Here is a 22,938-nt window from a genome sequence, read left to right on the forward strand (position 1 = left end):
TTGGTCCAGATCCAGTACTAGAATCTTTTGGTAAATTCATTCTAAATATTATTAAAGAGATACCTGATGTCAGGTTCAGAGAGGCTGGTCCTCAGTACAGATACCAGAACTCAAGTAGGGAGAACATATCTGGATTTTTATGTGACTTTTATATGATGAGGGTGTGAATATGGCCCAAAAAAGGTGACATGGACTATGACCTGTCTCATGAAGGAAAGCAGAAGATTCTGGAGCCACTGGTTAGGTAAGTGGTATAGTCCAGAAGGTTTTGGTTTTGTGGAACATTGGTCCACCTCTTATAGGGAAAGGGGTTGGATGGCTTCCACCTCACTAGAAGGGGGACCAATCTCCTCAGGGCAGGCTGGCTAGAATAGTCATGAGGGCGCAAAACTAATATCAAAAGTGGAGGGTAAAAAGAGGGTAGGTATGAACAATCAGCACAAAATCGAGATGTTAAGAACAACCTTAATCAAGAAAAAAAGGACATGAAGAGAAGAAATTCTTGAATTACCCATACACCAGTGCAAGGAGCCTGGGTAACAAACAAGAGGAATTGGAGTCATACATTTATGAGAATAAATTCGATCTAGTTAGTATTACTGAAACCTGGTAGGATGATCCTTGCTATTGGAATGTTAAAATCAATTATTATAATCTATTTAGGAAGGATCAAGTGGGCTAAACAGGAGTCGGGGTGGCACTCTGTCAAAAATGGTATTACTTGTTTCTCACTCATTGATAACTCAGAAGAAAATGATCTTAAATGTGTATGGATCAATGTCAAAATAGATAAAGCATAAGATCGGGCATTCATTGGTGTCTTTTACAGACTGCCAAATCACATTAGGGAACACAATGACCACCTCTTTACGCATTTATCTATAATGTGTAAGGAAAAAACCTGTGTGATCATGGGGGAATTCAGTTTGAGTGACACATTTTGGAAGTCTCACGCTACTAGTACTAAAACATCCTTGGATTCTGAACATAATAGATGACAATATCCTAACTCAAGAAGTATTACAGCCAACACAGGGAATTCTTTATTAGACCAGGTCCTAACAGATAAAGAGTAACTGATCACAAAACTAAAAATGTTAATGGTAGCTTAGCTACAAGTGATTATGACTTGATCACATTTATAATGTCTCTCCCCCCAACTACTGAAACAACTTTCTTGGTAGTTACAGGGGTCACCAGATATGAACACTAGGTCTCAGGGAGCCTTCTCCCCTGTACCAGATCCTTAGCCCCAAGTCCAGGAATTGCCCCTGGATGCCCTAGAGCCCACTTGCTCATCAGTGCCCTTTCAGATACCTGAACTCTTTCTCTGGCTGATGCAGCTGCATTGGTTTCCTCTCACTCTTTCAAGCTAATTCCCAGATGTACTTGTTCCATTCCTCAATCCAGGCACATGACGGCCATCCTCCACTAATTTATAACGCCTCATTCATCTGAGACACTGGGTCCTCCAGTGTGTCAACATCTGAAAAAATCTTAAATTCTGTTGACCCTCCCCCAATGTTCCCTTTAATTTTTTACATCCATGTGCGGAATGAAATTTGTTATGTGCACCTAAGGAGATGATGTGTGGCAGGAGTGGGGCCCAGAGGTTTGGAGGGAGTTCAGGGCTGGGAAAGAGGGTTGGGGTGCAAGGGTGAAGGCTCTGAGGTGGGGCCAGGGATGGAGGGGTTTGGGGTGCAGGCAGGGACTGGCGGACCTCCCGCAGGCACACCCTCACAACGACTGGCAGGCCGCCCCCCGCGGCTTCCCGCCCCAGGCACGCGCTTGCTGCACTGGTGCCTGGAGCCACCCCTATGGGCAGGCTTCCCCAGGGCTGCGTCGGGGAGAGAGGACTCCCCCCAGCCCTCTCTCGCCGCAGCAGCCCGGGGCTGGGGGAGAGGCGCTTCCCGCCAGCTGCAGCAGTTTCAGGGCCAGGGGAGAGGTGTCTCTCACTGGCCGCAGCAGATCCAGGGTCAGGGCCAGGGGAGAGGTGCCGGCTGCAGCAGCTCTGGGTGCAGGGCCGGGGGAGAGGCACCTCTCCCCCCTGCATGGCCCTTGATAGCCTACTGTATGGCCACGCAGCTGCGCAGCTTAGAGGGAACTTAGTCCTCCCACTATGAGGTCTCCCTCTAACCCCCTTTTTCTCCCTCTCCTCTGGAAATGGAGGCTTGCCCACTTGGAAAGCAGAAAACAAGGGTGTGAAAGTACCAAACAGTCCCAAAACCACATTGATTTGTTCTCTGGGCAACTCCTTGAGCATATCCCTAAATGCTTTATTCAGCTGTCTGATAGGAGCACTTTGAAAACTGATCATATTGATGGAGGGATTGGAAGGAGGGGAAGAAGATGGTTTACTGGCTTGTGCCCACAGCTGTTTCTTCCCCTTTGAGGTAAAACTGCAGGGAATGAATGACAACTTACACCTGTAAAGCTGGGGGTTGATAGTGGGGATAGAGCACTCCTGCCTGCAGCCAAAGCCCACCCTGTCATGACTGCTTTATTTTCCACCTCGCATTGGGCAGTGTGTGCGGGTGAACGAGCAAACAGACTGCCTGCAAAGAACGTTGCTGCAGAAAGAGAAGAGTTCTAATGGTTCTGTGCTCCTTTTCCAGCTCAGCCTAAAGGTTGGGAGCACAGCTCCTTCCCTCCCTCACAGCCAATAAAAGGGCTTCTTAGAGCTAGAGGAATGACCTTTGGTCCGTCCTGACACCAAGCTGCGCATCCTTCCAGGTTAAAAAAATCCAAACAAACCACCAAACCCAGCTCAGCTGTCACTGCTCCCTACAATGACTAAAACCAGTTATTTTGTTTCAGTAATTAATAGTTCCGGTCAAAACATGTTTTATGTTAAAACAAAGTCTACAATAATGAAACTGCTTTGCACGGTTGTGGAAATACAGCTAAATGGCTGTGTCTTTAACTTGGAGTAAGTGAAATGTTGGCGATATCTATACTTTTTATTTTTATGGAGCTATGTTAATTTTTCTGCATGGATTCTTGAGATTAAAAACTTATTACATTTATTTAATCCATTTGTCACCTTGACAAAAATATACTAAAAATGAATTGCTATCAGATAATGCTTTTTTCATTAATTACTAAGAAATCTGTTTCTTGGTGTAAAAAGACAATGAAGTTCATGAAGTCTGATCTATGTAAAGTTCAAGCAGAATATATTTTCAGTGGTTTAGGTATAAATGATGTTTTCAGGCACTGAGCATAATCTTTCTCGTTACTGGTATGTCACATGCACTCTACTTCCATGGAAAAAACTATATTAATGTAGTGTTAAAAGTTGCAACATTAAGCACTTATTCAGGAGATGCCAATGGTAAGGTTGCATTCATAAACTTCACTTCCCCCTCTTACAGGATTCATACGTGTAGCATCTTGTAGTACTGTATACTGCCTTGTGTATACCAGACAGAGTCCATGAAAGTAATTTATATTCAAAATTGTAATAAAAATTGTAGGGTATTTTATTTATTAAATATATCGGAATACATTTTATAATACACTGTGCAGTGAAAGCAGTACTGTATATACTGAGTGTATACTGCAGTTACAATTTAATTACACTGCAATCATATTTTTGATAGCTACAGTTAACTACTGGGCTGATATACTTATTACCCTTTAATTTAATATTTAATACATTACTCTGTAATTACTCTGTTATACTTTTTACATATATATTCCTAATACAAGACACCTCTACCCCAATATAACTCTGTCCTTGGGAGCCAAAAAAATCTTACCGCATTATAGGTGAAACCGCGTTATAGCAAACTTGCCTTGATCCACCAGAGTGCACAGTCCTGCCCCCCCGGAGTGCTGCTTTACCGCGTTATATCCAAATTTGTGTTATATCTGGGTAGAGGTGTACTATAACCAGAAGGTTAACTACCTGGATTACATGTTATAATTACACTGTAACTGGAGTCATTTCCTGGTATCTTAACTGTATACCATATTAGGTATAATTTCATTTGACATGATCTATATTATAAAAAAAAGTCCATTTCAGAGGGAGTAATTTAAGGCAAATTTGTCTGTTTTCAAGAGTTGTGTGCTGTGTTAGTATTAAATTTGTCTGTCATATTTTCTTGCTCAAGTAAATTAGCTCATGGACAGCATTATAAAATATCAAAAGTGACAAATACAGATGGAATATATAAAAAGAAAAGTATGTGTGTTTCAAAAACAACTTGCTTCCCTACAATTGCTATTACACCTCTACCGCGATATAACATGAATTCAGATATAACATGGTAAAGGAGTGCTCCGGGGGGCAGCGGGGCTGCGCACTCTGGCAGATCAAAGCAAGTTCGATATGACGCGGTTTCACCTACAACGCAGTAAGATTTTTGGCTCCCGAGGACAGCGTTATATCGGGGTAGAGGTGTATGTGAAATTGTACATGTATGATTTTGGCCAATATACAGGTTTGCTTAGAATGACTTTAAAGATTTCAAAGTTTAGCGGTATATCCCAGTAAGGAACAGTTGTCAGTTCTGACATTTGCTTGATGGATTTTAATTGTCTTCATGCTCCAGGCAGCTAGTTCCAGAACATTTCCTTAAACTTGCAGATGTTTTGTGCTGCCATCAGGGAAAGGAAACCTAAAATATTTATGACGTTGCCTTTGTGAATTTACAAATATTTTATTCACATAAAGCGGTATATCATCTATCTGATTTTATAGAATACAAATCTTCAAGTATCTATTCCTTTTAAAAGATTTACCTTTCACAATTTTATTTTACGTTACTCATCCTATTTTCTTTTTTCTCAGTTTCCTGGCTAATTAATTTTAATTAATATTTATTTTATGGAAGAAATGTAAAGTCTTATTTCTGAGAGGCTCCAAGAATAGAAATAGTACATGTGCAAAGAAAATTAAGTTACTTGCTTCCAGATAGATATATGGTATCTTGAAATTCTGTGTACTTTACTGTGTGTTAATTAAGCATCAGGTTCTGCCATTGGATGCCCATTTGCAACTCTTATTTGCATTGATTAATAAACTGCTATAGGAATATTAGTTGTGCACTCTTAATGTGCCTTAATAGAGTTTGTTGCATTTAATCATATTTTTTATTTTATATGCATCATAAAAAGACAAATTATGGGGAAATAACAAACCAAAACTCAAAAGAACAAAATGATCAACTTTCATACTATCTTCATCCAAGATTTTTATATAACTTAGAGCAGACAACTTACATGTATTTTTCTTTGGTACTTTTTCCTTTCCTCCTCACAATATAAGGAGCTGTACATGTTTTTAATCCAATTATATTTCAAGTCCAGCATAATATTTGCAGATTATACTGTGTATTAAATCTGTTTTCTTCCTGTTTTGAAGGCATCAAAGCTTCCAATGTCAATAATTATAGTAGGAGTTGGACCAGCAGAGTTTGATGGTAAGTGTTCTGGTATCAATATGTTTTTCCTAAATTGCTTAGCCCTTCTATTTCAATAATATATGGCTCTTCAGATAAATTCTGTGCTTTTTAAAGAACAGCATAATATAGAACAAGCTATGAACAATGTTGAAGTTTCCAGCTGACTTGATGATTGATAGCTCAACATGCTTACAAGCCTGCATGTGGAGTTATTTTGCCCCTAAGGACACCTGTTCAGTTCACAAAACCATATATGGGCTCTTCATTTATAATGCTCCACAAGCTGTTATGTAAAAAGAAAAAAGCAAAGAAGTGGGTAGGATATGCTCAAGAAGTTTTGCTGAACAGATACTTAGTTATTTGTGCAGTTTCAGATGGCTTGTAGCATTGACTATATGTCTGATCCTTCTAACTGCAGTAACCAAATAAATAAAAGAACTCTGAGTAAATTTAAGATATTATCTAGATTATATTTAATTTTCATATAATAAATGTGGTTATATTATTGTCTCTTGATTTGGCACTAGCATCGTTTAGCAACAGTGTTGGGAGAATAGTACAATGTGAACAAAAAAGTACCAACATTTTAAAATTCTTCCAAACTTTAGAGCAGAATCCTGACCCTCGATCCCCAGACAGGTACAGAAAACCCTAAATGCACCCAAGCAACATCCAAGCTGTAGAGAGGCCACCTGAGTGGGCCTGCACTCCCCCAGCATTCTACAAAGCTATATTCTGTGGCAAGTATCAGCACTTCAACATAGAGCTCTCAGGGAAGAGCAAGAAGTGTCAAGTTGGTCTACAGACATGAGACCTATTGAACATCATCCCTTGACCCCTTAGAGAGGTGGAGAATGGGGGCTACAGTTACTACTGCATCCCTGAGGTTGCAGTTGTAGCTCCAGAAAATGTTGACCTATATTTAGGCTTAGCAGAACTCGATTGTTACTTTTTTTTGTATAAATTTAACAGATAATATCAATGTTTGTTTTTAAGCATTTTTTTCCTGTTATATCAGTTATATTTTCACTGTTGCATAGAATTATGGGGGTTATGCATTTTTTTTCTTGTTTTATCTATTTGAATTTTCAGACTTGCAGTAAATTAGAGGATGGTCAGACAAATGGTTGCGGTCAGGCAATAATTATTCAATGACAGTAGATGTTGAGATTCAAAAAGTTAAAGCTTTATAACCATTAAAATACAAATTGTCAATATCAGATATCAAAATATGCAAAGTAAATATCCTTAAATCAAATGTTAATATGTTCTCAAGCAACATTTTTCTTTACCTATCTGTAAATTTTGATTATTATCAATGGAAGTATTATTTTTATTTGGTTTGTGTGTGTGTGATGAAATTGACATTTATCTATTAAAACAACCTAGACCTTCCATGCCTACCCATATTTCTATAAAATGGATATGTTTTCATTTGTCTTCAAGCAAAAAGAAGCCATACTTGCAATATCTACAATACATAAAAAGCATGGCAAGGTTAAAAAGTGACCATCACTAATAGAGAATAGAACTTGCAGTTCATGTACTTATAATTGTCTGTCATAGGATCAAAGTAATAGCCCTACTGGATCAGTCCAATGGTCCAGTTAGTGCCATATCTATCTTAAATTGTAACCGGTACCAGATGCATTAGTGAAAGGTACAAGAAACTCTGAAGTGGCCAATAATGAAATAACCTGCCCATAGGAGATTTTGTCCTCAACCTTTCAATTAGAGGTTGTCTTATACGTGAGAGAGAAAAAAATAAACCTAGGACTCAGATCCAGTAATGAAACAACAGAAAAGATCACCATGAATAAAAAAACTAAAAAAATAGGGATTAGCAGGATAAGATACGTACTATCAAGTTTCACCCAAACAGAGTGTCCAGAATTAAACAAATCCATTTTTTCCTCCATGCCAGTCCTGGAAACACTGATACCATCATGCCCTGCAGGAGTTGCAATCCCCATGCACCTTACTAAACATATGGCAATGATGAATACCTGATTGTCCACATGTGAACTAACAGGAAACATTACACATTTTTATATTTTCTTTTAATCACTAATGCAAAATTTGCTATGAATCTTGAAAAGGGCTTCCTGATATTAGGTGGGGCTGAGGGTTAGACCAACTTTAAAAGGAGGATGTATTGTAGCAGAGCACTGATAGGCAATTCTGCTAGGAGAGGGAGCAGCTTTCTGTCCTGAACTGGAGGAAACTAAGTATTTGTCTTCATTCAGAGTTCCTAAACATGGGGGAGGGGGAGAGTGGAAAACAAGAGACTCCTATAAATCTTCTGCTTTTAACTAGCCAGCAAATGACTCTCCAGAGCATTTTCTCCCCAGAAAAGAACTTGGGAATCAGTTACAGAACTACAGGCAGTTCTCTCAAACAGAACCCTCAAACTTAAATAAAATTTACAGCTATGAGTAAAAAATGATAATCCAATGGTGTGGGCTGATCAGAGGATAAACCTAGAGCTGTCCAAAACTTGTGTTTTCTAGTTAGGGAGAAATTGATATTTCAGAGATGGGATTAATTTCAAATCAGACCAAAATCAAAAATTTTCAAAATTTCTCATGAACCAGAAATCCCAAAAAAACACTGAAAACACCAGCACATGGTGTTTCCCAAACAAAATATGTCCCCCAAGACCAGCAGCTCTGACTGAGATTGAATCAGTTTCACCATTATCATCAGCCGTGGAATTTACAAGAATGTCAGTTTCAGTCAGTAACTGCTGGGCTCCCAGAGTCTATGGCTCTGGGGCAGACACACTACACAGACTGCCCAGGCTGCAGATCCCAAGGCTTCCAGACACCTCGGCCAGCTGGCTCCCTAGGCTGCCCACTTGGGATTTGGGCAGCACAGGGAGCCAGCTAGCCCAGGCATCTGGAAGCCCTGAGTCCAGGGCCCAGGGCAGTCCACGTGGCAAGGCTGCCACAGATCCTGGGAGCCCACTCTAGGACATCTCAGCTCAGCAGCCATGGGTCAAGAGCCTCTAGGGTTTCCAGGCTTCCAGCTCCACAGAAGTCCATGTGGTAAGGCTACCACAGACCCTGGTAGCTGGGAATCCTTGGTCCCAGGACAGTCCATATGGTGGAGCTGCGGACCCTGGAAGCTGTGGGGCAGTCCACAGGGTAGGTCTGCCTCAGAGCCACAGAACCTGGAAGCCCAGGTTCCCTGGTCCTGGGGCAGTCTGCATGGTGGGGCTGCTTTGTTGCTATAGTCCCTGGAAGACCAGGGTCCCGAGTCCCAGGGCAGCAGTCTACATGGTAGGCTTCTCCTGGAGCCTTGTCTCTAGAAGCCCACGGGCCCCAGCAACCCACTAGGTGAGTTGGTAGGGAACCTTGCAAGGTTCAACAGAACACTGTCTGTGAATGAGCAAAAGTTCATTGAACTGGACTTGCTTCTGTAAGACATTTCAGGTTTGAAGAATAGGACATTTCCTTTCAACCAGTTTTAGCTAGAACAACTTGCAAACCAAATTATAGCCAGAAAGTTGAGCATTTTAAAGACTTCAGAATATGGTGCATCTCATTCAAAATATAACACTTGTACAATTAGCTTTGAATCAGTTTTTTCAATCCATCTACGTAGAATAGATGTGATACCACAAAACTCTAACTTGGAGCTCAATTCAGTGGGTAGCACAAAGATCACAACACTTTCTGATGTCTTCTGGAAATAGTTTACAAAAAAAAGTAACTTATGGTTGAAGGCAAAAAACTTCTAATCTTCCTAGACTTTAGATCCTTTTTGTAAATGATTTTCTTCTGTGCTGGGTCATAGTACTAATCACTTATGATATTTCTACTTCAGTTTTGTTATTAGCTAAGCTTCAGGTGATATATACAGCAGTGATAGCCTCAGCAGTGAAACTGATGGAAAAAATGAATGTCTGAGGAATCGGAGGCAATGGATTTGCACAGGTGTCACTTAGAGCAGATTTTGACCTGCAGAACTCTTATTACTGGTTCTGATGCACAAGAAAGAAAAAAAAATCAAACTTCTATTTATATTCCAGGTTAAGTTCCTGGGGAGAAAAAAATTTACTTGTAAACTAAGCACATTCGCTCTCGAAATCATTGAGAGACCATAAAAATGTGGTGTCATTTTTAGTCACTTTTTAAAATAGAAAATCACTTTAGTTTTTCTAGTTCTATACCTGTTGGGGTATGATTGTTTATTAATGTGCTGTAGATATTCACTTGCAAATCAGTTATGCCCTGTCAAATTAAAAAAATTATGTAAACACTGAACAAATTCCTTACCTAAAGTGTTACATGATCCATTTATTATCATAATCTTCAAGAGTTTGTTACTACTAGACAGTGACAGTCATTACATTTCCAGATGCAAGTTTGAATCACTCCTGCCTCATGCCATACCAAAAGGCTAAGGAAAAAGATTTCTTTACCTGGGGAGAAATAGAGAATAGTTGTGAAATTTATTTTACTGATAAAGTGCAGTTAACTGAAGTAATGGGGGTTAGAAGAGAGTCCCACACTCAAATCTGGGTATAAGGCTACAGTGCTGTTTCCATGTTACTGCTACTCCAGTTTATAGATTACAGCTCTAGAGTGGGGTAGGATTTAAATTATCCAAAAAGTGTTGTACTGGCTTTCTGTACCATTTATTTTGTGCTAAAGAAGTAAATAACATTATAAATACAAGAAACTGATAGTTCTGTGAATGGTAGGGAGGGTGCAAATTAACTGTTGTACCGGATACATTTTGTATAAAGGAGGATCTTAAGAGATGCCTTAAATTAATAGAAAGGAAGGCTTTTTGTTGCTCTGGGTTCAGAAGGATCTAAAGTTTCTTTTTGATAACATAGTTTTGTTGGGTGGCTGAAATGGCAAGTGGATAAACTACCTTTTTTTTTTTTTTAAGCTATGGAAGAATTGGATGGTGATGTAGTCAGAGTCTCTTCAAGAGGAAAATATGCAGAAAGGGATATTGTACAGGTGAGAGAAAAATTATTATTAATGTGCATTGATAAAAGTAAACATAGTTCAAATTGAAGTATTTTGTATGTACTAGGAATATTGATATATAAAATGTAAGAATGCATTAGATATTAGCTGATAATGCGTTTCCTATTGAACAAAGTGTTCAAAACAAGTATGCACCACCTAGTATCGTAATTCATGTTAATAATTCAGTTATTATTTAGAGATTAAATCAAGACAAGCAAGTCTGAGTAACTACATGATACATTAGAATTAATAATGACCTTTTATCTGTTTTAGCCTCACAATACATTTGTCTTTCCGCTTTTTTTCTGATTAACAGGGAACACTTCCCTAGGAATGAATACTCATTCCTTACTCATCTTTAAAGACAAACAGAAGTCAAACTTGGACTCTGTAACACTATACATAGGGCCCTACCAAATTCATTGTCCATTATGGTCAATTTCATGGCCATAGGATTTGAAAATTGGTAAATTTCATGTTTTCAGATATTTAAATCTGAAATTTCACGGTGTTGTATCCATGGGGGTCCTGACCCAAAAGGAGATTGTGGGGTTGGGGGTCACAAACCTGTTATGGGGGAGTTATAAGATTGTCACCCTCATTTCTGTGCTGACTTCAGAGCTGGACTCTGAAGACAGCAACCTCCTGCAGCTGCAGGAGGTTCCTGTAGGTGGACGTGGGTCTGATCTCCCCCGGGCTGCTGGGAGTGCCCCAGCCAGGGGCTCCTAGCGGCTAGTCTTGGCCAGCTTGGGAGGGACAAGACTTGCTCTTCCTCTGCATGTCTGCTCTTGGGTACCTCTCCCAGCTGCAGAAAGCTCCACACTCCCCACCCTAACACACACACTGCTTGCCCCCATTTCCCTGCAACCGCAGGGGGAGGGGTCACTGTACAGAGTGTGCCTCCCGTTGCAGATGCAATTTATTAGTGTGTTTCAATAAAATAAAGAAAGCTCATGTGAACTTGATAGGATTTATTGATAGACACTTTGCAGCAACAAACAACACTAAGGACTCAACTCCCTGATTGGTAGATACGGGAATCTGCGACAGTTTTGTAGGGTAGTGATCTCAATTGGTAGCCTCAAACTTGAGCCACAGACTTAAATTAACAAAAACACATGGAAAAAAAAGTTCTTGTTTCAAATGTCATTAATTGAATGTCAGCATGGAGCATCCAGCAACCGTGCCTCTCTTCATTCCCTGTCTCTGTGCTGAAACCACCTGTCCTTGTTTAAACACTGCTCTCTCTGCATCCATGGAGTTCGTTGGAATTGTCCGACAGTGCCGAACTAGCCTTGCAAGATGGGAGATTCTACCTTCTGCTGAGTTCCAAAATTGTAGTACAGGCAAACTACACACCCCTTCTTTTGCAATATTTTTGTAAGCAGGCAGCTCCTGCCTACAGTTTTATCAAAGCCAGGAATTGCATTAAGCAAAGTTAAATCTACTAGCATCAGGTGCATTTTTGCAGGGTCAAAAATATGCACTGCTTTTAGGAACCCTGCTGCAGGTTGTTGAAACTTTTGAGTCATTTTTGCTACATTGCTAGACTCTTCCCCACAGTAGTAGAATTGTCTGAGTAGAATTGCCATGCAAGAAAACATCTGCTGATCACTGGCATTTAACTCAGCAGTATCAGCGTGATTTTCGTTTGACTGTGCTTCAGCCCAGAAGAGTACATCCATTACTTCGTTGTATACTTAGTGGATTGTGACATGTTGAGAATCAAACCAAGTGATTAAGTCCATGAGTCCTGTGGCATTTTTGGCAACAAACTGAACTTCCTCATTGAGCTGAGCATCGTTTAGAAGGGTTGACATTCTGTTAAAACCTGTGTTTTCGGTGTCACTGTCAGCTCTTCTGAGACAAACTCAGAGTAGTACTTCAGGTGAGCTGCATGGTACTGTACAGCCCGAAACCAGGAATTCCAACGAGTAATTACTGGCACTGCAGGAAGTGCAATTTTTTGTTCTCCAATTTCAATCATTTCAGTCGTGTTTGCAACGTGCTGCCTGTATTGAAGTTTGTGGCTAGGGCAAAGTTTAAACATCTTTTTACTGTACTTGACCAGTTTATCAACTTTACCAAACTCACAGCTCACTGAAAAGAGAAATTATATGCGCATTACATGTAATATGGACAGCATTAGACCTTGGAGAACCGATTTGAAAGATTTCATCATGTAAGTTGCATTGTCGCTTATGAAAGCAGATGCTTTGTCTGAGTTCGCACTATATTTAAAAACTTTTAATTATTGCTTGAGAAACTAGTGTAGTTAACAGCATCCAAATAAATGCAGTCGGCGAACACTGTTAGCTTTCCTGTCTGTACATCTTTGGCCTTGTCAGAAATAAAATCAAACAGAACATGCAGTACATAGTTGTCTTCCTCATCTGTGGACTCATCCAAAATAATTACAAAAGACTCACATGAGTTAATTGGAGACTTCATCTCCTCAAAATGTGTAGCAAAAACCTTTGGAAGGTAGTTCTGTCGCAGCTTATTAGCACTTGGTAAGCAATCGCATTTTGTACATTCCGTTGAGTGAATTCATACAGCTTTGGGTGATCAAGTTTTTTCAATGGTATATTAGCACTTGCCAATCCATCCACAAGTTCCATTCTTGCTAAATGACAGATCTCGGAGTTCTGTCATCTTCTTAAAAAGAGAAGAAATTTGTTTTTTGTTTTTTAACTTTTCATTTACCAGCAATTCACTATCTGCAGCCCTCTTTCTGCTTTGATGGGTTTCCGAGTCTAATTGGCGCTGAACTGTTGCCCAACATGTGTGAGCCAATGAAACATTGCAGCTTGTACAAAATAGTTTGTCACCATTGGCATGTAGAGTTTGGCTTCCTAATTCTTTCACTCGATCCGCTGCAGTAATCATTTTTTATTTACTTGGGAGACTCATTTTACAGTAGTTGCATGTGTCTTCTCGCAGACAGTCAATTGAGACCACTACAAAACCTCCCTAATGTCCATATCTACTAATCAATGAGTTGAGCCCTGTGTGCGATTTGCTGCTGTAAAGTGTCAATCAAAAAATTCTGTCAAGTGACTCACTTTTTATTTTTTTTGAAATAAGCTAATAATTGCACCAGGAAGGGGGCGGGGCGGGAAGTTCCCTGTACAACGTCCCCTCCCCAGGTAGCTGCAAAGGGAGGGGGACAGGAAGCAAGTGGGGAGGAAGAGGTGCAGAGCTATCTGCAGCCGGGAGAGATACCCAAGAGCAGCCCTGCAGGGAAAGAGCAAGTCCTGTCCCTCCTCCAGTCCAGCCAGAGCTAGGAGCCCCCTTTGGTGGGGAACTCCCAGCAGCATAGGGAAGATCAGATCCAACTCCACAAGCCGCCTCCAGCTGCAGGAATCTCTGGGGGTGTTGCCCAGTCCCAGAGTGTCCTGCAGCAGGGGGAGGTACCCAGAGGTGGGTCTGGTTTCCCCGCTGCCACAGAGCGGCTGCACAGGGGATGGACAAGTCCTGTCCCTCCCCAGCCCAGCTGGAGCTAGGAGCCCCCTTTGCTGGGGCGCTCCTAGGAACAAGGGGAGATTGGATTTCACAGCGAAGGGCTTATTTCACGGTCTGTGGCACATTTTTCACAGCCATGAAATTGATAGGTACCCTAACTATACATTTCAAGTATCTAAAAGGGTGTCATAAGGAGGAGGGAGGAAACTTGTTCACCTTAGCCTCTAAGGATAGAAGAAGAAGCAATGGGCTTAAATTGCAGCAAGGGAGGTCTAGGTTGGACATTAGGAAAAAGTTCCTAACTGTCAGGGTGGTTAAACACTGGAATAAATTGCCTAGGGAGGTTGTGGAATCTCCATCTCTGGAGATATTTAAGAGTAGGTTAGATTAGACCATCCCTGATAGACATTTGACAGTATTTGGTCCTGCCATGCGGGCAGGGGACTGGCCTCGATGACCTCTCGAGGTCCCTTCCAGTCCTAGAATCTATGAATCTATGTGAAAGTAACAAAGCTTTCTTCTTTGAGTCAAGTACATTGTACACGTCCATTCCTCTGTAGGTATGTACATGCCTCATGCACAGTTGTCAGAGATTTTTTCCTCAGCAGTACCTGTTGGGGCAGTGTGAGCCTCCTCCGGTGCCCCTGACGCCCCTCAGTTCCTTCCTTCCACCAGTGATGATTGTTGGAGTTCCAATCTTTGCATCTGCAAGTCTTACCTCAGTAGCACCTGTAGAGTTAGTTTTTAGTCTAATGTAATGTATTTGTATAGATTTAGATATAAGAATAAGTTTAGGATAATCCTATTATAGAAAATTACTAACAGTTTCCAGTTGGGTACCAGGCTGTACTAGACTACACACCTTATTCTCCTGGCTTCAAGGCCTGTCACTCGTGTAACAAGTCTATGCCTGTGAGTGACCCACACCTCAGGTGCCTTAAGTATCTGGGAAAGGCGCATGTGAGTGACAAATGTAACATTTGTAGGGGATTCAAACCTTGATCAGAAAAGGACAGGGCTGCAAGACTCAAGTACCTACTTATGCAGTTTGCACTTCATCCACCATGGGAACCTTCCCGCTCAGAACGGGTACTGAGCATGTCCAATTCAGCTAGAAGTGCTCGCCCTGTTCTGAGTCCAGAGGCAGAGCCTAGTCACAGGTACCCAAGAAGAGAAAACATAAGTTTCCCAAACACTGAGTAATGGGGCCTTCGAAGCCTACAGTGAAGGCACCAAGCCGAGGTTAGGACTTGGAGGTGCACTCAAAGAAGAGGCACCTCCAGTCATAGTCAATAAGCCAGGATGGAGTGCTGACTCCAGAGCCCAAGATGGGTCCATTGAGACCAATCCCTGAGGGATCAGTGCACCTTTCAGTACCTCAAACTCAGGAGCCCTTTCCAGTGCAGTTTGCACCTGAGACTTTGGAGGCAGCCAGAGAGTTGCTTAACCTGTCGATACCAGTTTCCCCTGCTATTCAGGAATCTCACTCAGTGCCGGGATTGGAAGAAATGCACGCTTCCACAGTCCCGGCTCCAACCCCAGTGTACTGTTCAGTACAGGTGACTTCTACAGTTGCAGCTTCTCTCCATAGATTCCATGTAGAGGGAAGCCAGCAACATTCTCGCCAGTACCCACATCTCCAGACTTGGAGCCGGTCTCCCTGACACTGACCGTGTCAACTCCACCACGGCCTCAGGAAGCAAACTCTTCAACAGACTCAGATCGGATCATATGTGTCTCAACACGAACATGCCCGCCATGGTACCAGCCACAGCCTTAGCACTTTAATTACCAATGACCTGCACATAGCTGGGTCCTGCCTCCATATCAGTGGCCCTTTCGGATCCCGTGGGGCTTCTGTCCACATCCTAGAGGTTCTCCACTCCCTTCCTTCCTGCTCTTCTACGTCAGCTAGGCACTGGGAGCGTCTGCAGTAAGGTCACCATCTTCCCCCCCCCCCCCCCGGTACCGGGATTGGTACTATGCAGAGGGAACCATGCACTCAGGACTTTCCTGTGGATGAGTTGGAGGGAGGACCGCCTCAACAACCCTTAGCCTCTTCATCTTCTTCTCCTGATGGGGCATTAGTGACTGAGTCTACTTTTTCCCCTCCTGATGATGTCAGGGCTCATATCAAGACTTGTTGAGGAAGATGGCTGCAGCTCTGGCTGTCTAACCAAAAGAGGTGCAAGGAAGGTCACACAGGCTCATGGACATTTTAGCCTCTGCAGGAGGCTCTCTAGGGCTGCTCTCCCTATTAATGAGTCTATCCTGGAACCTGCCAAAGTTTTATGGCAAACCCATCTTCCCTGCCTCCCACTGCTAAAAGGGTGGAAAGATGATATGTTCATTCACAGGGATTTGAGTACTTCTATAACCACTTCCCTTCAGCTTTATTCCACAGAAGGTTTACAGCTTGGGATTATGAACCAGCAGACTCTGCTGAGATAAGATTTAAACCTGTGAGATAATATCCTGAAATTCAAAGACAAGCTCCTTGATGAGGTAAAGCAGGAGTTAGCTGCTGTGAAATGAAGTTCACTTGAAAGCGAGCCTGGATGCTGCAGACTCTGCAGCTTGATCTTTGGCTTCCCCACCATCAGTATGCAGTGTTCATATAGATTGCAGTCATCAGGTCTTCCCTCAGAGGTGCATAAACCATTCAAGACCTCCCATTTGAAGGTCCCTTGCTCTTTTCAGATAAGACAGTTGATAAGATTATCTCTTATCTCCAGCAATCCACTTTCAATGCACTGGGTCTGCTAATTAATATAAAGAAGTTGATCCTGATGTCCATTCAAAGGATTTTGTGGTAGTCCTGGATTCTACAAAGGCCAGGGCTTTCCTGTTGGAGCAGAGGTTCCAGATATTGCAGGTCATTGCTTTAGATCAACAAGTGCACCCTGTCATCACTGTTCGAAATTGCCTCAAACTTCTAGGGCACATGGTAGCTTGCACTTACGTTGTGCAATGTGTCATGCTGTACCTCAGAACTACAGGGTTGACTAGCCTCTCTGGCCCGTCAACATACAGACATGGTAGTTCTAGTACTGGCTCAGTTCTTGTCCTCGCTGGACTAGTTGGTAGAACCTGCAAATGTTTGCAAAGATAGTCCCTTTGCCTATCCACAACAATTACTCTCTCTAAACACAAATGCATCAGATCTAGGTTGGGGAGCTCACTTGGTCCCCTTCAGACTCAGAGCCTAAGGCTCTATATAAATATCAGGAACCTTCAAGCCATCCATTTATCTCGTATGGCATTCCTTCTTCATATGAAGGCATTCCTTCTGCATATGAACTTGCTGGTACTCACAGACAACACAGCAGCCATGTTCCATGTAAACCCGCAAGGGAGAGACCATTTGACAAAGTTATGCCAGGAGGCGGTCCTCCTTTGGAATTTCTGCATTGCCAGTTCCTTCAACTTGAGAACTGCTTACCTTCTGGGAGCTCAAAGTAGACCACCTGATCAAGTTGTTTTGCAGGTCGCCAGGAGTGGTCTCTTCACCCAGGTATGTCTAGGTCCATTTTGCAACTGTGGGGAACTCACCAAGTGGACCTGTTTGCAACTAGAGCTAACAAAAAAGTCATCTTTTTTGTTTCTTAAGTGAGTCACAGCCCAGGTTCACTGACAGATGCTTTCCTCTTACCCTGATCTGCCTTCCCTCCAGTTTTGCTCCTGCCCATAGTCTTGTCCAAAATCAAGAAAGATTCCACTCATCTCATTTTAATAGCCCCAGCAGAGCCTTGTCAACATTGTTTTTCAACTCTACTAGCCCTATCGGTCAGACCTCCACTGCTATTCCTAAGAGATGTGGATGTGATCTCACAAGACCATGGCCACCTCCTTCGTCTCAACTCCCAGGCTCTTCACCTGACAGTGTAGATACTTTATGGTTGACAACCTCAGAACAAGTTTGCTCTAAGGGGGTGTGGGAAGTTCTGCTAAATAGTAGTAAGCCTTCAAAATTAAATATGTTCAACTGACTGGTCACTAAATGTTGTTTGCAGTGTTGTTGTAGCCATGTTAGTCCCAGGATATTAGACACACAAGGTGAGTGAGGTAATATCTTTTATTGGACCAACTTCTATTGATGAAAGAGACAAGCTTTCAAGTTACACAGGCTCAAAAGCTTGTCTCTAACTTGAAAGTTTGTCTCTTTCACCAACAGATGTTGGTCCAATAAAAGATATTACCTCACCCACCTGGTCACTGAATGTCAGTTTCACTGAGGGTCTGCTGTTCCAGGGTAGCCTTGCCATGCAGACTGTCTGGAGGCCAGGAACCCTGGGACTTCCAGACTCCCGAGCTAGCTGGCTTCCTGGGCTGCCCGACTCCTGAGCAGGTAGCCCTGTGAGCCAGTTTACCTGGGAGATTGTAGCCTTGGGATCCCTGGCTCCAGGGCAGTTTGAGGTGCTAAAGGAGCACTCAAGGAAGATAAGGCTCTTGCGGAAAAGCTAAATGAATACTTTGCATTGGTCTTCACTATAGAAGATGTGAGGGAGAATCTCAAACCTGAGCCATTCTTTTTGGGTGACAAATCTGAGGAACTGTCCCAGATTGAGGTGTTGATAGAGGAGATTTTGGAACAAATCAATAAATTAAACACTAATAAGTCACCAGGACCAGATGATAATCACCCAAGCATTCTGAAGGAACTCAAATATGAAATTGCAGAACTACTGACTGTGGTATATATTGGTATTGCTCAAATCAGCCTCTGTACCAGATGACTGCAGGATAGCTAATGTAATGCTGATTTTTAAAAAAAGGCTCCAGAGGCAATCCTGGCAATTACAGGCCAGTAAGCCTAACTTCAGTACTAGGAAAACTGGTTGAAACTAGAGTAAGGAACAGAATGATCAGATACATAGATGAACACAATATGTTGGAGAATAGTCAACACAAACTTTTGTAAAGGGAAATCATGCCTCACCTATCTGTTAGAATTATTTGAGGGTGTCAGAAAGCATGTGTACAAGTGTGATCCAGTTGATATAGTGTACTTGGACTTTCAGAAAGTAAGCAGTCATGGGATAAGAGGGAAGGTTCTCTGATGGATCAGTAACTGGATAAAAGATAGGAAATGAAGGGTAGGAATAAATGGTCAGTTTTCACAATGGAGAGAGGTAAATAAAGGGCCCCCAATGGATCTGTCCTGAGACCTGTGCTGCTCAACATATTAATAAATTATGTGAAAAAGGGACTGAACAGTGAGGTGGCAAAATAGGCAGATGATGCAAAATTACTCAAGATAGTTAAGTCCAAAGCTGACTGCGAAGAGTTGCAAAGGAGTCTCACAAAACTCGGTGACTGGGCAACAAAATGGCAGTTCACTGTTGATAAGTGCAAAGTAATGCACATTGGAAAATATAATCCCAAATATACATACAAAATGATGGGGTGTAAATTAGCTGTTACCACTTAAAAGAAAATCTTGGAATCATCGTGGATAGTTCTTTGCCAACATTTGCTCAGTGTGCAGTGGGAGTCAAAAAAGCTGATGGACTGTCAGGAACCATTAGGAAAGGGATGATTAAAAATATCATAATGCCACTATATAAATCCATGGTACACCCACATCTTGAATACTGTGTGCAGTTCTGGTTGCCCCCTCTCTCCAATTCTATTGCAGCTTTTTTTGAAAGTACAGAGAAGGGCAACAAAATGATTAGGGGCGTGGAACATCTTCCATATGAGGAGAGATTAAAAACACCAGGACTGTTCATCTTAGAAAAGAGACAACTTGATGACAGAGGTCTATAAAATCATGAATGGTGTGGATAGGGTGACCAGACAGCAAGTGTGAAAAATCAGGACAGGACTGGGGGGTAATAGCCTATATAAGAAAAAGACCCCAAAATCGGGACTGTCCCTATAAAATTGGGACATCTGGTCACCCTAGGTATGGAGAAGAAAGTGAACTAGGAACTGTTGTTTACTTTTTCAAATAACACAAGCACTGGGGTCACCCAGTGAAATTAAATGGCAGCAGGTTTAAAAAAACAAAAGGCAGTACTTCACACAATTCACAGTCAACCTGTAGAACTCATTGTGAATGCCAAAAGTATAGTTGGGCTCAAAAGAGAATTAGATAAGTTCATGGAGGATAGGTCCATCAATGGCTATTAGCCAAGATGATCAGGGATGCAACCCCATGCTCTGGATGTCCCTAAATCTCTGACTGCTAGATGGTGGAACTAGATGACATGGGATGGATGACTCGATAATTGCCCTGTTGTGTTCATTCCCCTGAAGCATCTGGCACTGGCCACGTTGAAAGACAGAATTCTGTGCTAGATGGACCATTGGTCTGACCAAGCATGGCCATTCTTATGTTCTTACATTTCTAATGTAAAATAGATGTAGAATGAAATCAAATTTATTTATTTTATTAAAATGTTCAGTCTTTTATACATAATAAAGTAGCAAAAAAAATCAAGCCCTTTTATTTAAAAAGAAGAAATTGCCTTTGAAAGTCATCTTTAAAGCACTTTCTGCTTATATATTCTCCTTGGTCTGCTAGCATTCTGGAAAGTCTTATCCTCTTGCATCAAGAGGATATGCATAGGGGGAAAATACACAAAATTATTTATAAGGAATTACTTTTGTGGGATGAAAAAGAATTGTTGCCTCTGCTCATCCCCATATAGGAAATTGAAAGTTAAATGTGCCCTGATATAAGTCCTATATGGTATGATGAAACTAATAGCCCAGATTGTCCAGTCCATTCCATTCGTTCAGTGCTGCTCAGACAGCAAAAAGTCAGTGGATTCTGGCTGAAAAGGGCCAGAGAATCCCTGTTGTGCATAAGAATTCTCTACTGGCAATAACTCTGACAGAAGTGTCTCCTCGTCTATAGGTAGTGTTGAGAGAGGACTGGGGTAGGATGCAGCAATGCTCCACTACACTAGTTCCCACTGATATAAATTAGAAAGCCCCTCAGTTGCTCTAATGAACCCTAGAGCTGGGTGGTGTAGGACCAGGAAGCTGCAAGTATTCTCTGAGTGTCTCCCCATCCTCATTCCCTGCAGAACTTTAGTGAGGGGAATGGATCCCTTTGTTTGAAAAGTACAAAGCAACAGGAAAAGTATGCCACCCTGTAACCACTTACAAATATGTGTTCAGAAATGGAAAGTTGAAAAAGGGCTCTCAAGTAGTACCCATAAATTTGTGACCTTTGTAGGTTACAACAGAGATGAAAACAGAGAGTAAATACCAATGTCAGTTGCTGTTATGCCAGTACTAGGGCAGTGAGCTGCTGATGAATGGCGGGGATGGGTTTCTGTCACAGAAAGGGCGTCTATCCTCATTTTGTAAATGAAGTAATAAATGGAAATAGCACAAAACTATTACATTTTGGCATGGTAATTAAATAGGTATTATCATTAATCAATCTAGAGCTAGAAATAAGTTAATAATACTTAATTTTTACTACAGTAGCACCTACTGATTATGGACAGCTCAGGGCCCCATTGCACGAGGCACAACTTGCACATATACTAAAAGATAATCCATGGCCCAAAGAATCTTAGACAAGATGCAGGAAATGAGTGTGACACATTTGGGGAGTCGGAAAAGGATGAACAGGATAGTAGTAACATGAGCAAGTTTTTTGTATAGATTAGCTGTATGCAGAATTGCTCACCACCTGGGCAGCCATTATCTGTTTCAATTATTCTATAGGTATCTTGGCAGAAATGAGTCATAAGGAGGCATTTGTAGGAAGATAAGGTGATAGATTTACAGACTTTGATAGGGAGTTTTTCCTATGCATAAGGGGCAGGACAGGAGAAAGAGTAGGGTGATGTGAGAATGATCAGTCAAGTAGATAATCTTAGAAGCAGCAGAAACAAATTAGAGATAGTAAATACCTAATATATAAGACTACATGTGTTGTCAATACTATATCATTGTTTTCTAAAATAGTAAGGAAAGGAACAGTTGTTGATATTTATACCACAAACATAGTATAAATGATTAATGGCTCATTACAATAGAGATTATTAGGACCAGCTGAAATGCTCTTCCCCATAAACCTTTTCATTGAAGAGGATATATTGATCTGCTTGAGGCAACAGTGTCTTGACAAATTTGAAGTGTTGTGGAAGGCTTGCAATAATTCCTACTATCTGATTAAAATAATTTGGTTCACTTTTTTAAACATATGCATTATGAAGCAAAATTAACATTCCTGCAGATAGCTGCTTTAAGTTTATTAATTATCTAAAACAAAACTTTCCTATCTCCAAATCTCTTATTTCTATTAGGGCTGTCAAAAAAATAATAAAAATAATCGCAATCAATTGTGAGATTTTAAAAAATAGTCATGATGTATCGCAGTTTTAATTGCATTATTAAATGATAGAATACCAATTTACATTTATTATAAATATTTTGCATGTTTTTCTACATTTTCAAATATATTGATTTCAATGACAACACAGAATGTAAAGGGTACAGTGTTCACTTTATATTATTTTTAGTGCAAATATTTGCACTGTAAAAAAAATAAATAAAAAATAGTATTTTGACAAAATGTAAAGAAGTTACCAATGTGATATTTCTAAAGATAGCTACAGCTCTCGACCAAAGGTTTAAGAATCTGAAGTGCCTTCAAAAATTGGAGAGGGATGAGGTGTGGAGCATGCTTTCAGAAGTCTTAAAAGAGCAACACTCCGATGTGGAAACTACAGAACCCGAACCACCAAAAAAAAGAAAATCAACCTTCTGCTGGTGGCATCTGACTCAGATAATGAAAATGAACATGTGTCGGTCTGCACTGCTTTGGATCATTATCAAGTAGAACCTGTCGTCAGCATAGAAGCATGTCCTCTGGAATGTTGTCGAAGCATGAAGAGGCATTTGAATGTTTAGCACATCTGGCACGTAAATACCTTGCAATGCCAGCTACAACAGTGCCATGCGAAAACCTGTTCTCACTATCAGGTGACATTGTTAATAAGAAGCTGGCAACATTATCTCCTGCAAATGTAAACATAATTGTTTGTCTTAGCGATTAGCTGAACAAAAAGTAGGACTGATTGGACTTGTAGGCTCTAAAGCAGTGG

The 22,938-nt window shown here is 41.2% G+C and overlaps 1 protein-coding gene across 13 annotated transcripts in view; it reads left to right on the plus strand.

Annotated features, from left to right (window-relative positions):
• CPNE8 (copine 8) overlaps positions 1–22,938 on the plus strand; it is a 276,759-nt gene that overhangs the window by 251,300 nt on the left and 2,521 nt on the right. For 11 of the 13 annotated variants that reach the window (XR_010589758.1, XM_005286837.5, XM_042848628.2 and 8 more), the window contains 2 exons: positions 5,372–5,429; positions 10,314–10,387. Coding sequence is in view for 12 of the 13 variants with exons in the window: in XM_005286837.5 (XP_005286894.1) it covers positions 5,372–5,429; positions 10,314–10,387 (132 nt within the window). In the remaining variant the exon portion in view is untranslated. Of the gene's footprint in view, positions 1–5,371; positions 5,430–6,019; positions 6,807–10,313; positions 10,388–22,938 lie in introns of those variants that run through there. The other 2 variants (XM_065554409.1, XM_042848631.2) reach the window with 2 other exon arrangements.

Source organism: Chrysemys picta, chromosome 1, assembly GCF_011386835.1.
Source record: "Chrysemys picta bellii isolate R12L10 chromosome 1, ASM1138683v2, whole genome shotgun sequence".
Lineage (NCBI taxonomy): Eukaryota > Metazoa > Chordata > Testudines > Emydidae > Chrysemys > Chrysemys picta.